This window comes from Parastagonospora nodorum (assembly GCF_000146915.1).
Source record: "Parastagonospora nodorum SN15 chromosome Unknown scaffold_11, whole genome shotgun sequence".
Lineage (NCBI taxonomy): Eukaryota > Fungi > Ascomycota > Dothideomycetes > Pleosporales > Phaeosphaeriaceae > Parastagonospora > Parastagonospora nodorum.
Genome location: NW_001884559.1, coordinates 243,719 through 258,236, shown reverse-complemented (window position 1 = coordinate 258,236; position 14,518 = coordinate 243,719). Strand labels below are relative to the sequence as shown.

Below are 14,518 nucleotides of genomic sequence, written 5' to 3'. Positions count from 1 at the left end.
CAGTTCCCATCAATATCGCATCTTCTTAGTATAAAACAACCTCATTATCAACAACCATAGTCCTCCTCACTTCTATAAGAACTCCAAACTAATTCAAGAATGTCCGAGCTCGTCTTCGTCACCGGTGGCTCAGGTCACATCGGTAGCCGAGTTATCATCGACGCTCTTCAAGCCGGGTACTCTATCTGCGCCGCCGTTCGCAGTCACGCAAAAAAAGACCGCATCCTCTCGATCCCTGCCATTAAGAAGCTCAACCCTGGAAAGAAGCTCGAATTTGCTATTGTCCCAGATCTTCTGGTCGAAGGTGCATACGACGAGGCCATCAAGGGAGCTACCCTTGTGATCCATGTGGCGTCTCCGATCCCAGATACTCACAAGGAGGGCGAGTCGTACCAGACCACTCTGATTGATCCGGCGGTCAAAGGTACACTCAACATCCTAGAGGCAGCTAAGAAGGCCGGTACGATCAAGCGCGTCGTCATCACCTCCTCCGTCGTCGCCATCATATCCTACAAGGACTTTACTTCTGGCAAAACCGAGGGCATGCCTTACAATGAAAAGTCCCGAACGCCGCTCCTGCAGGAGCCTTATGACAATACGTTCGAAGCGTACTGTGCCAGCAAGATCGCTGCACTCAACGAGAGTGAGAAGTGGCTGGAGCAAGAGAAGGCTTCCATCTCTTTCGACATCGTCAACATCTTCCCTGGCTTCGTCATCGGCAGAGACGAACTAGTGACCGACGCACAGGACGCCCTGCGAGGCACAAACAGAATGGTCCTTGGGCCAGTGACCGGTGCAGAGTTGAGCTACACCCCTGGCGCCTCCGTCCATGTTCGCGATGTCTCCCTGGCCCACGTCAAGAGCCTGAACCTCAAGGTCGGAGGCAATCAAGGCTACCTTCTCTTCTCTGGAGGGCTCAAGGGTACTCGTTGGGAGGAGTCTCTTGATTTTGTGGCGCGCTATTTCCCGGAGGCAGTTAAGGCTGGGACTCTCAAGAACAACGGCACGATCCTGTCTGTGCCGCAGAAGATTGACGCCTCTGCTTCGGAGAAGGCTCTTGGTCTCAAGTACCTAAGTCATGAAGAGCAGGTCACGGACGTGGTCGGCCACTACCTTGAGCTTCTTGCAGTGTCGAGTTGATTGGCAACTCGCCGCGGAGCTGGGCTTGTGGTCTCTCGTGTGCAAGAATGCACCGTGTACCTAGGTAATGTCATTCCCGACAATGTTTTAGTACACTGGCCACGACGTGTGATGATACATACCCATATAACCGAGCTAACGTTTTCGGTTATTTGATGCTTGATATGACCAAATTCTGATTGGCGGACTGTTATCTCCGCGCTTCGGCAATAAGCGACTCGAGCGAACGTGGGAAGTTTGACGGCTTCCCCAACTTTCGACCTTACCCACAACACTCAACACCAACCGTCCTTGCATGTGTCAGCGGATCACACGATGACTAGTGGCTTCGTCCGAGTTGTGGACAGGCATTCTCACCAGATTTCGGAGCTCAGATGCTTACCGGGCCGACATATTGACAGAGGCGTCTACCCCAGGATCCTGCAGCTCCAACTGATACAACCGAGGGATGGATGAGAGGGGCATACAGACGAACAGCTAAGCTAGCGCCACCATCCTACAGATTCCCCATGGCTCTGCCGGTATACATGTACATACAATCCAATTGCATTTTTTCGATGTCCTCTCCTCCACTTCTGCCTTCATGATGCGTGCTTTTGCGCGGGCAGTCCAACGCCAGCAGTTCGGTGCTCGTAGCCAGTTCCTACGGCGATCTAACAAACAGCACCGGACCTTTGCCACAGTAAACGCTCAATCCGTCAAAGGCCTGACTGTGATTGATCACCACTACGAGTAGGTCATGGCGAATTCCAACTTCATCTCGACTAACACACCCAGTGCAATCGTCGTCGGCGCCGGCGGTGCAGGTCTACGCGCAGCCGTAGGCCTGACAGAAGCGGGTCTCAAAACAGCCTGCGTATCCAAACTTTTTCCTACGCGCTCCCACACCGTCGCAGCCCAAGGTGGCATCAACGCTGCCCTCGGTAACATGACTGAAGACGATTGGCGCTGGCACATGTACGACACCGTCAAAGGCTCCGACTGGCTTGGGGACCAGGATGCCATACACTACATGACCCGGGAAGCTGTTCCCGCCGTTGTCGAGCTCGAAAATTACGGCATGCCATTCTCCCGCACGAGCGATGGCACGATATACCAAAGGGCCTTGGGCGGACAGTCGTTGAAGTATGGAAAGGGAGGACAGGCTTATCGTACAGCGTGTGCCGCGGATCGAACGGGACATGCCATGCTGCATACGCTATATGGGCAGAGCTTGAAAGAGGGAGTGCAATTCTTCATAGAATGGTTCGCCCTGGATTTGATGATGAGTGAGGGCAAGTGCGTAGGGGTCACGGCGATGAACATGGAGGACGGAACGTGTCATAGGATGTTCGCGAAGAATACGATTTTGGCGACTGGTGGTGAGTACTTGAAACGTTGGGCGAGAGAAGTTGACTTGTGCTGACGATATCAGGCTATGGACGAGCATATTTCAGTGCTACTAGCGCCCACACAAGTACAGGAGATGGTAGTGCAATGGTGTCAAGAGCAGGGTTGCCATTGCAAGATATGGAGTTTGTACAATTTCATCCGTCTGGAATCTATGGCGCTGGCGTATGTTCAATATCTCCACGAATATCCATAACCGAAGCAAAACTAACAAACCGGATAGGTACTGATCACCGAGGGCGCACGTGGTGAAGGCGGCTACTTGATCAATGGCGAAGGCGAAAGATTCATGGAGCGATATGCACCAACGGCAAAAGACCTCGCATCACGAGACGTCGTAAGTAGATCAATGAATCTTGAGATCATCGAGGGACGAGGTTGCGGACCGAACAAGGACCACATCCATCTGCAGCTGTCGCATCTACCCAAGGAGATCATCATGGAACGTCTACCGGGTATCTCCGAAACAGCAGGCATTTTTGCGGGCATCGACATCACGAAGGAGCCAATTCCGGTCTTACCAACAGTCCACTACTGCATGGGTGGAATTCCGACAAACTACCACGGACAAGTTCTAGATGTAAGAGACGGAAAAGATCACGTAGTAGACGGCCTGTATGCAGCAGGCGAGGCAGCCTGCGTAAGTGTGCATGGCGCAAACAGACTAGGCGCCAACTCTCTGCTTGACATTGTAGTATTTGTAAGTCCTTAATCCCCTCGACCACCTCAATACTAACACATCCAGGGTCGAGCATCCGCCCACCACATCTCCTCCAACCACGCCCCCTCGGCCGCACACCACAGCGCGCCCGAAAACATCGGCCTCGACTCCATCTCCGAAATCGACTCCTTCCTCAACTCTTCAGGAAACACACCTACTTCCTCCCTCCGCGACTCCATGCAACGCACCATGCAGAAAACCACCGCCGTCTTCCGCACGCAGGACTCCCTTTCAGAAGGCCATCAGCAGCTCCGCGACATTGAAAATGATTTCAGTACAGATCTGCGCGTCACCGACCGCTCGCTCATCTGGAATTCGGATCTCATCGAGACCCTGGAGTTGCGCAATCTATTGACAAATGCGGTTCAGACGAGTAAAGCCGCTCTCACGCGGACGGAGAGTAGAGGCGCACATGCGCGCGATGATTATAAAGAAAGGGACGACAAGGAGTGGATGAAGCATAGTCTGACGTGGCAGAAGAACGTCGGGGACAAGGTGGATTGGGGCACGAGAGGCGTGGTGATGGGCACGTTGGATGAGGCCGAGTGTCAGAATGTGCCGCCAATGAAGCGGTCGTATTAGTGTGGAGACGAGGTCAAATGTGTAACGTTGATTGTAGAGCTATAGATAGGAAGAACTTTGGTAGATTTATCGACAAGGAGAAAACGTTGTTGACTGCATTCTTCTGCAAAAGAAATAACGTTGGTGATGATATGATGTAAGGAAACGACGTTATTTACTGGTCACAATATCAGTGATTAGACAAGAAATAAATATACTCTACCGAAACGACCAACACAGTCTCCAGAACGTTGGCATACGCTTACTGAAAAGACCGTGTCCGAACTGCACCCTTCACTTTAGTCGTCCCAAACAAGCTTCAGCGCTACAACAATCAAGTTAGCATATCTCCCTAACTCACTGCGGATTTCAGAACTTACAACAAGGGAACGGAAAGTACATATCCTGCATCTCCGTCAAGTATGCATGATACGGATATTCTTCGCCCACGCCCTTCTCTACTTTATGTATCTTCCCCTGCGGCCCCGGCGCGGGCCGGAGATTCTTCAACTTCGCGACCTCCTTGAGCATCGCAGTCATTATGACGCGCACCATCGGCAGCCCAAGGCACTGGTGCGGGCCGAAGCCCAGATGAATGTACGCGTCGAGCGGGCGTGTGATGTCGACGGAGTCCGGGTTGGGGAAGACATTCGGATCATGCGACGCAGCACGGAGGTCTACAAAAACCCTGTCGCCAGCCCTAATCGTCGTCGTCGTCGAGTCTTGCGCGACGTCTCGCATGACGGCCGTTTCGCCATTCAAGCGCCCGCCCTCCATGGCGTAATGCATCAGTTTTGCAAACGCGCTCTCGCTCTCGTCGTGCGCGAGCGCCTGGATACTAGCCCAGTGCGCCTTGCCTTCGCCTAGGATGTAGTACTCGAGCGTCTGCGCAAACAACTGCCCCTGGTTCGCGACCATGGCGCCCGCGGTGCCGAAGATATGGCCCCAGACGAGCTGCGGCGCGGGCATGCCCGTCTGCAGGAGCCGCTGGATCATGTGGATGCCGTAGTTCTGCAGCCCGCCTTGCTCGGGCCAGATGGCCTTTGTGACGGCGTGCAGCAGGCCGCCGTGCGCGATGGCCTCGACGTTCTTCTCGATGACCGACCCGAGGACTTGCGTGGCCTTGCGCGCCTTGACGTGCAGCGGAAACGAGCCCGCGGGGTCGACGTCGAAGAAGATGAGCGCAAACACGCTGGACAGGATCAGGTAGAGCTCCGACTCGGTGAAGATGCCGTGCGGGCGCTCGTCGGTTTTGAGCGGGAGCATGAAGAGCTCCGCGCAGAAGTGGACGTGGGCGAGATTGCCGACATCGCGGATGATGTCGACTTGGTTGAAGTCTGCAATGTGTGCGGATTTTTCTTGCAGGAGTTCTTTGGTCTTGGAGGTGTAGAATGCTCGCACGTCTTTCTCCCAGTCTTTTACGTATAGAGCTTTGGACATCATCTCGCGCGACGCAGTGTTGGTTGGGGTGTCGCCGGCGAGCGAGAACTCTTTGCCGAATGGGCCCATTATGAATTCCATTGCTTTGCCCCAGGCTACCTTGAAGGTGGATTGGTCTAGCAAGATCTGTGTGGCGAGTTTGTATTCTTTGACGACATGCAGAGTACTTGCTGGCGTCGGCTTCGAGAAGTCGTATAGCTTGTCCTTCTTCAAATCCTTGAGAGCTTCTTGCATGGCGGATGGAATGGTGAGCGGATAGTGGGCATATACGCTGTTCTGTTTGAAATGGTTGGGGAAAGCTCGGAGGAAGAGCTTGTAGAAGACGCAGCCATTGTCGATGTCAGTATCGCTATCCACACAACGATAGCCCCAGTTCGTGAGTGTGCTGGGGTTGTAGTCCTTGGTGTAAAAGCGATCGCCACGGACAAGAGCAACGGCATCTGACAGTACAGCGCGCGATGTCGTGTATCCAGGGCAAAGACCAGAGCCAGGTGCCATGGGCTTCTTCGCATCTTCCACTACGATACCGGGGTAGATTTCGACCTTGTCCGGATGGTCGTAGAGGTGCTTGAGCTGTTCTTGAACATACTTATCACTGGTAATGTCTTCGAAAGTCTTGTGAGGCTCAAGATCGAAGTGTTTTCGGAACTCATTCAAAGAGCCCAGATTCCAGCTTCGCGCTTGTTCGATACCAAGGACCTCGATGGCGCGGAACACTGACGGCACCCTGTTCGGTCCAAAAGAGTTGGCACAGTCTTCAATACTAGATACGAGCATGTCGACGAGTTCTTGATCTGGCAAAGTGCCATCCTGATTGCGTGCCAGCCCGGCAAACTTTCGTTTCGACGGGTCTGGATCGGTTGTCTTGTACACATCGTTCAAACGCTGGAGAAACTCCCACTTTCCGACAGTCTTTGGATCTCGGCCTTCACCAAAGAGGCCGTCCCACATCTCCTGAGTCCACTTTTCGTCACGGTCAGATACTGTCGAGTGCCACCTGTAGACGAGGTTGAACTCTGCAGAAACCTGGTTACCGACACCGAGCTCGACGTTCTCCATCTCAGCACGAGGATTGAGCTGCCAGTTGCTGTCTGTGCGGTTGAGGTCCAGAATAGTGCGGACGTAGTCGATGAGGATGATGTTGACGTAGAGACCGCACGTGATGAGACGTCCAGTCTGGAACAAATCGTTGTCGTACTTTACCTTGGACTTTTCGTACTTGGCCTTGGCTGCCTCATCCTTTTCCTCATCACCAGTAGACTTTGGCGCCTCTGCAGCAGGCTTCGGGAAGCGGTTCTGCTCATTGACAAGTGCGAGGTTCTCCACTACATAGTTGTGGAAACGGTTGAACATGATCAGCAGCGCGCCGACTCCAGGTGGGAAGAACAGCAGACGAGATTCGGAGAAACAATCTGGCTTGATCTTTCCGTCTATCATCGTTCTCATCTGGTCCTGCTCTGCTTGATTGCTGCCATACAGAGGCGAAAGATCCAGATATGACGATGTCATCGAGACGGAGTAGTCTTCATGGCTGGTCCTGAAGCAGTCGTGTATGATGATGGAGGCCAGATAGAAAAGCATACTTGAGATTCTGTTTGGGTGCAGCTCGGCATGCTTTCTCGTCATGATGCTATCGAACACAACGCCAGGATCTGGTCGCGCAGGAGTCTGCATCATCGAGGGCTTGACGGTGCGCGCATATGGTGTTCCTGCCGCACCGAGCTGGGGATGTTTCAAGCTGTTGTTCGAGCCATCAGCCGACCTATACTGGTACTTCGCTCCAAGGTAAGATTGAGGTGGATGCTCTAGATCATTCCACAATTGCTCCAGGAAACTATGGGTAACAGTGTCTCTAGTTTTTGAGCCATCCGGTAACGCAGCAGCAGTTCGGATTAGTCCTTCCATGAAGTAAGTCTTGTCGTCCATCAGCTCTCCGGTCATTTTGTGCTTCTGGGCTTCCAGGAGAGTCTGCATGTTCTCAATTCGGAGGTGGGACATGTCGCGCATGATACCTTCTATCTTTTTGAGCACAGTTGGGTCCTCTTCTGCAAGCTTGGAGCCATCTCCAGTCTGTGGTACCGGCGCTGCTGCAGCTCCCATGAGAGCCGCAAATGCTCCGAACTTGCTTCCCACAGAGGCTCTCAATTTCGCAAGCTCAGACGGCTCATCTGGCTTTGGTGGTGTAATTCCAGTCCTTGTGTCGACATGGCTATCCCATGCAGCTTTTGCGTCGGACGCCATTATGAATTCGATGCTACAAGTTGATTAGATTGGTGCATCGAATGATGATGAGGTTTGAAATGTTACAAGCCATTTCTCAGGACTATCTTGTGTTCTTTGAAATTGCAAAACCGCACTCGTATGGAGACACGCTATGCGAGAGACAGGAACATAGTCTCCGTAGCTTATGTGACAATAGTAGGTATATGGTCGACTTACATCTGTCCCCAAGACTCGAGCCGTTACGTTTCCCAATCGTATATATACAGCTTCCCTGTCGAACCAACAAGTCGAATCGAAATGTCGCTAGATGGCACCTTCAGTTCTAGCAACCAACAATGATGTACAGTAGCGGGGTCCGCTCGCAGCTCCAAACAACACGCTAAAATCCAATACGACGCTGCAAATAGCAAAGTAAGAATTTCAATAGCTGCTCTCATCCCATCTCTCACCGGATGAGCAACTGTCTTATACCTCTCCCGCCCATTCTGGCCCCAAGGCGTCAGCCTCGTCTCGTCCCACCACCCTGCGGCTGAACACCCTTCATAGCTGAACACCCTTCATAGCTGAATATCCGCACTGCCGAGTTCAGTCCATCATAATGCCTGCGCTTTGATAGGCTGCATGCGGGAACGGGCCCGCGCGCTGACCGCCCAAGCGAACGACTGCTGCAGCGCAGTGCGCGAATGGGCAGCTCGCAAAGGCAGTTCGCCGTGCCTGCAACAAGGCAGCGACTGCTGATCGAAGCCAGCAGACGGCTGATCATGTCGCGCTGGCCAGATATTGAGGGCGGGCAAAGCAAGGAGGACGATGGATGTGTGTGTGGTGGTGTAGGCATTTCAGCGTTCCATGCAGGTTCGCAGGCAGCCCGCCCGCTCCCCGCCCGCTTCCAACCGTCAAACACACATAGCCTTGCGAGTGATAAGCTCCGATATGTGGATACAGATTGTTCTCTGGCGATGTTCTGTTTCTATGAGACGTTGTGGGTACTTCTTTTGCGTGGAGATACCCATCGAGATGGCAGGCAGCCATTCCGCTGTCCTTGATAATAAGCGCGTGGCGCTTATTTTCCTCGTAATCGTGTACACTTTTGGCAATATTCCATAGAGGCCAAATGCGTCTTATCCGATATCATCATGTGCGACCTGCCGTCGAGCAAGGACTCGAGGTGACGCGCCGCGTGCACGCTTATGGCCATTGTACAACCGGTGATCAGGGGGGGTACCTGAGTGCTGTCCTCGTTGCATACTTTTGGCAACGTTCCGTTACTTCCTAGCTGACGGGCGAAACGTTCATCATGTGGTCAACGTGCACAAGACATTGCCAGCCGCGTGGCGCTTACATCTCTGTACACCGGTCCATCATCACAGGTACCATGACCTTATACATAAATCGATAACTCATCAGCAACTAAATCGATTGATTGGGTTTCCGCCCCATCAAGCCGTCTTGGATTGACTCAGCCTTGCACGAGGCGTGAGACCTCGGCGAGTAGATAGCGCCTTGCAACCATAGTTGGATATTAGGTATATGCTGGTATTGCTGTATGGAGGGCTTCGGCCCCAAAAAATGTCCTATCTGATCAATGCGCGCCGCAGCCTTACATCACCCGTCGCGAATCCGTACAAGCCATAGACGTCGATCATCGTCCTTCGCATGTGATCGTCCTTCATCATCGCGCCACAGTGACCCTGTTGTCACACTCGCCCTTCACTCCCCTCTCTCCTCGGTCACCGAGGAGCTTACCAGATACCCGGCAAGATCGCATACCTCTTCCTCTTGTACTTGTCTCCGAATTCCTTACGGTATCTCCTCTCCTTCTTCCACGCCCAGACGCCCATCTGGCCCACAGCAAAGATGATGAACACAACCGTGCTCAAGCTCCAGTTGACCAGCGCAACACCAATCCACGCAATCGCTTCGAACATGTAGTTCGGGCAGGTGACCAGATTGAATCCCAAGCCCTGCGGAATGCCGCGCTCGGTAGTGCCTGGCCTGCGCAAGTCTCGCAATGTGGTATGCGTGATGTAATTCGCAACTTCACCGATCGCAAACAGCGTGACACCGAGGTATGTGATCAGCGCGTTTGAAGGCTGAGCGGCAGGGCTGTTGGGCCCGTATGTCCAGTAGGCCAGGTTCAGGCCCGAGAAGATCCAGTAGTAGCCTGAGTTCTTGTAGATGTTGCGGATGGGCATTGTGGCGCTGCTGAAGCGGTGGACGAAGAGGGTTTCGTACTCGCGCTTTGCAAAGTGGATGACGCACATTAGGAGCGTGAGGCGCTGCAGAGAGGATGCGGGGGCGCCGTGGGTGTTGTAGAGGATGGGGCGGGCGAGGTACATGAGCGGGTGGATCAGGAGGGGGCCGAGATACTCGACGATGAAGACGGTCTGCCAGGAGATCTGGGGACCTGTGGAGCATGTTAGATATGGTATGGATGATGAGGAGCGAAGAGCGTGCCCAAATCCTTGACATCTATGGCACTCTTGTTGCGGACACCTGTGTCGTGGACCTTCACATCGGACCCATTGGGGATTGCCGCGCCGTCGCTACCCTTCGTGACCCTCAGGCGATGGATGTCGAACTTGGAGGCTTTGGCAATCTCCTTATAGATTTCTGCTGCGGAAGCATCGGGGCTCACATCGATGGACTCTGGGAGGTTCCTGATCGGGCGGCCTGAAGTGGGATGTCAGCATATTTCAATTCCAACAAAACGTGTCTCAAATGCATTGTTGGTCTAAGGTAGATGAGGCATACCGCGAGGGCGCACGACAAGCGTGATTGTAGACATGTTGCTATGTCCTGGTGATGTTTGTCGTGTGCAGCTCTCTGGCGATTTTGGAAGTTTGTACGATCTGGCAGCGACCGGCGCCTCGGTAGTGTCCATGTCGCTGATTGGCTAGGATGGGTTGCCTTCACTACGGCTACAGCAATCATTTGCACGTGCACTAACTCATGGGCGCAATAATAGAATCATAGTAACATTATTCGATTTGGTCTCTGCCAAGGGACTCCGGGATATGACGAGCTATCGACCAAGCTCCACGACTATTTGCCATGCAGCTTCAGGCCCCATACAGGCAATGAGTTCGCCAATGATGCCCTTTGCAGTGCGTGAGTCTGTCAATTTGCTGCTATCCCATGAGACCAAGTCCTTCGCCATGTTAGTCTTGTTGATGGTCGATTTGTGTGATCGTTAGCGCCTACCTGTGCTTCTGCCATGCGGCCACCAATCTTTATGGGAATTGTTCCAAGATCTAATTGCTCTTCAATCTCTTCAGGTGTCATGAGTCCTGGCACCTTCAATTCGAAGAGAGACATTCCAGCAGACACTGCCTTCCCGCCTTCCGCTGCAGTCGGCAAGGGATAGTCTTCGAGTTTGTCTTCATCGTCCTTTTGGCCGGCTTCCTGCCGTCTACGTTCTCTTGACAAGGATACGTATCGCTTCTGGTCAAGAAGACTTCGCAGCTCGCCTTCAAGCGGGTGCCACTCGTACGACTCCGGATCGAGGACGTATTGCGGACTATAGTCACCCTTGTACTTCATCTTGGTGCAGGAGTGGATATAGTAGCCCATATAGTAGTACTGGTATCCACCTTCAAGGGCAAGTGCTGCTTCCCGCAAAGCACTCAGTTTCCCAAAGTGCCACTGCTCAAAATCTGAATGGTAGAGAAAGTACACGCCGCTTACACAGTGCGGCAGCAGATCTAGCACGCCCATTGCGATGAGTCGGCCGTCCAGACGATAGCATTGGTGGTAAGAACCAAGAAGCTGCTCCTTGCCGTTTACATCTCTCGAGGACTTTGGCAGTGGCGAATCGCACAGGAAGCGCTTGAACCCGGATTGAGAGATCTCCGAGGGCTTTTCCTTGTGCACGTTCTGCTGGTAGTCGCGGAATAGATCGTACTTCTCTGCAGTGAAGCCAGCTGGTTCGAGTGTTACCTCGAAGCGGTGGGCGGGTTCCGGCGGCCGCTTGACATTGTCGTAGTCACTCCTTTGGATCTCCTGGACAAAGTCGAAGGTGTTTTTGAGTCGAGCCTTGTCTCTGCAGTCGTGTCAGCATGCACGACATGATCAATGCTTGTTGCACGCACTGCTTAGAGACAGGATAGAGCTTCGCAGCGGCCGTTTTATATTCTTCGCCTAGAACATGGTCGTTCCACTTGTTGACTGTTCTTCGCTGGTCTTTCGACGGCTTGAACGATGCGGCCGGCAAACTACATGGAATCAGTCACGATTGTCACAACTAGCACATATGGCTTGTCACTACCGTATAGTGTAGTGTGGACAGCAATGTCGAAGCACATCAGGTTTGTAGAAGATGGTACCAGACCTGAGTCCTAATCAGCAGCTGCATCCATGGATGAAGTGGCTGGAATGCACACCGTCTCCATCCGCGATCCACGAGGATCTGGTATACTTCGACAGTCAAGGAATTGGAGGAAAAGTAGTAACTTGCTCCTGATTATGTAAGGCTCGTCAGTATGTAGATCGAAATGCGTGCACCTTCCGGATCTTCCCGCTAGGCTACGGGATAGACATGGTACCGCCGTGACGTGGCCGCCCGACAACGAGCTATTCCGTTGCGTCGAAATTCGATCGTCAAGTACTGCACGTAGTTTGCTCAAGCATGAAAGGAAGCTTGGCACGATAGGTGCGCAATTGGGTCGATTGGTGCAGCAAGCGACTTGGACGTTCTGCGGCGCGGGGCAACACACGGCAAAGCGAGCCAGCTTATTAGCAGAACATGGAGCAATGCATCAATCGACGCCAACGTTGCTGCTTGGGACTACTTGACGGCTGCCACCTGATGCACGCGTGACTCGGTGGGTCTCCAAGAGGAAATAGAGAGAACATGCACGTACGAGCGTTGGGCTTTCGACGGCCATTCGAGGCGTCTTTGCAGTATCCGCAGGACTCGCTACTGTAGCCTGGAAGAGGGCATCAGCAGCTGGGTTGATAGTGGCCAGGGTCTGGAGAGTGAATGTGCAGCGTTGGAGCATCGCAGACGGGTCCACATCCAGCCAGACAGGCACGAGCCGGATCCCAGGGCCTTGGTTGGAGCGAGAACATACCGAAGGGCGTCACACGAGACTGCATGGAGGCAGCATAAGCGTGGGAGACAAGCGTTGCGGGTGGGGGGATCCAGGGCGGAGACGGCGTGCTGGACTTGACGAGGGCGCTGGCAGCCGTTGGAGATGTGAGTAATAGGCGTGTGGTAATTTCCGGCGGCGTCTGGTGGTGAGGGTGTTGGATTGCTGGGCGGGCCAGACCGCTGGAGAGGAGCTGGGTATTGGTGGCGGAGAAAGGCGGTCGCAGAGGGTATCACAGCAGAACAGCAGCGCGGCGGAGAGAAGCAGCAGCGGCCCAGTCTCTCGAGGAGCTTCTACACGAGGCCAATTGCACGTTTTCTAGTGGGCAGGAGGCGCTTTAAATGGCCGTACGTCATGCGCAATTGCGAGGCCATTGACGCTGCAGGCGGCGGCGCGCACATCTCGCGTGCCCCGCCGGCTCTGCCTCAGCAAGCAGCGGCCTGCACGCTGGGGGCCGTGGCCGGCCTGTCGACAGCGCCCGCGGGACAATTGCAGGCGTCCGCTGGAGTCGTGCGGGCGCGTCTCCCAATTCTCTGTGCAGTCGCTCGTGCAGAGCGTTGCAGAGCACTGCGCAGCGGACGACAGGGTCCCTGGCCTCGCTCCTTCCTGCACGCCGGCCTTGGCGGCTGGAGCAAGAGACGCTCCGCGAGCTCTTAGTTTCCCACGTAAAAAGTCCCTGACCCGAACCACCTACTAAACCAACCATCCACCATGTCGACCTCTTTTGTTCCTCGCAGGTCTCCCCAGCATCCTCAGCCCCGTCCCCCGCGGGACTGAGCCTCACCCACGCCCACAGCCCTGCCTTGCCCCGTCCCCCATCCCCATCCCCATCCCCATCCCCCTTCCACACCTGTGCACATTTCACCTCTGTGAAGACGCCCTCGCTGTTTGTTCGGCTTCCTTTCACCGCCTGCCCCTCCTTGGCCCGCGGCCTGCGCCAGGGCGACTAGCACACGTCTTGTGTGCTTCGCACCTGCCCGAGTGTTTCTTTGAGCACTGCAGCGCCCACAATGGCCGCCACAGCATCCGCCTCAATGCCCATGCAGTCACGCACTGGTCGCGTGAACCAGCGTAAGTCTGCCCACGAGACCCGAGACCTCTGAACTGGATTTTCACGGTGTCTTCCTCGAATTCGCGGCTGATTTGCGCCCAGGATACGGCTCCCAAGGCGAGCGCCTAGTCGCCGGCGTGGTCCCGCTCTCTACCGACAAGTACTATGTGCTCCTCATCCAGTCCACCCGACGCGGTGGCTGGGTGCTTCCCAAAGGCGGCTGGGAGACAGACGAGGCCACCGCCCAAGATGCCGCGAAACGTGAAGCCTGGGAAGAGGCCGGCATAATATGCAAAATCAACTACGATCTTGGCCTCATCGCTGAGAAGCGAAAAGCCGACCAGCTCACCGCCACGGCCCCAAAGGCCTCGTACCATTTCTTCGAAGCCACCGTCGAGAAGCAGGAAGCCGTCTGGCCAGAGCAGCACAAGCGCTCGAGGAATTGGTTCACATACACCCAGGCCAGGCAGGCACTAGCCGAGAGGCCGGAGCTCCTCGACGCACTTGACCGCTGCACCATGATCAGGTCATAGCACCGACCGCTGCTCGCAGGTGCGATTGAAGACATCGCACTCGAGCACGACGCCGAAAGATTTCGGACATATACCCGGATTGGCTGGTTTTCTTTCTTCTAATATTGCATCACATCTGCATCTCGAAAAGCTCAGGGGGTTCTAGACATTGGTTTTGTCACTTTCTTACACTACTCTGGCGTCGTGGCTGCTTTTCCATGGTAGAAAGATGCATGTGCGCTCTCGCACGCGAGCACCAAAAGCCACTCGCGGCTCGCAGTAATGCAATTGGCCACCGCCACTACACCTGTGCCCCTTTCTTTGAAACTCGCATCTCCCAACATTCTGCAGTCTTTGACATCGCCCAAGAGTGAGCGTCTGAGCCATTATATGC

The 14,518-nt window shown here is 54.2% G+C and overlaps 4 protein-coding genes across 4 annotated transcripts; 2 read left to right on the top strand and 2 right to left on the bottom strand.

Annotated features, from left to right (window-relative positions):
• Window positions 1–99: 99 nt before the first annotated feature.
• Window positions 100–3,832, top strand: SNOG_07395 (hypothetical protein; the record flags this gene model as incomplete). Its single annotated transcript, XM_001797678.1, has 4 exons — window positions 100–1,128; window positions 1,877–2,521; window positions 2,753–3,229; window positions 3,275–3,832. 4 exons carry the CDS (start codon window positions 100–102, stop codon window positions 3,830–3,832), a joined length of 2,709 nt encoding a protein of 902 aa, XP_001797730.1.
• A 278-nt stretch (window positions 3,833–4,110) lies between these two features.
• SNOG_07393 (hypothetical protein) lies at window positions 4,111–7,492 on the bottom strand (the record flags this gene model as incomplete). Its single annotated transcript, XM_001797677.1, has 2 exons — window positions 4,111–4,136; window positions 4,192–7,492. The coding sequence occupies 2 exons, from the start codon at window positions 7,490–7,492 to the stop codon at window positions 4,111–4,113; spliced, it is 3,327 nt and encodes a 1,108-aa protein (XP_001797729.1).
• A 1,494-nt stretch (window positions 7,493–8,986) lies between these two features.
• Window positions 8,987–11,188, bottom strand: SNOG_07392 (hypothetical protein; the record flags this gene model as incomplete). Its single annotated transcript, XM_001797676.1, has 4 exons — window positions 8,987–9,878; window positions 9,929–10,144; window positions 10,547–10,637; window positions 10,676–11,188. 4 exons carry the CDS (start codon window positions 11,186–11,188, stop codon window positions 9,214–9,216), a joined length of 1,485 nt encoding a protein of 494 aa, XP_001797728.1. The 3' UTR covers window positions 8,987–9,213.
• Window positions 11,189–13,571: 2,383 nt separating this feature from the next.
• On the top strand, window positions 13,572–14,438 carry SNOG_07390 (hypothetical protein; the record flags this gene model as incomplete). The annotated part of the gene is made up of 2 exons (XM_001797675.1): window positions 13,572–13,632; window positions 13,715–14,438. 2 exons carry the CDS (start codon window positions 13,572–13,574, stop codon window positions 14,143–14,145), a joined length of 492 nt encoding a protein of 163 aa, XP_001797727.1. The 3' UTR covers window positions 14,146–14,438.
• Window positions 14,439–14,518: the final 80 nt, after the last annotated feature.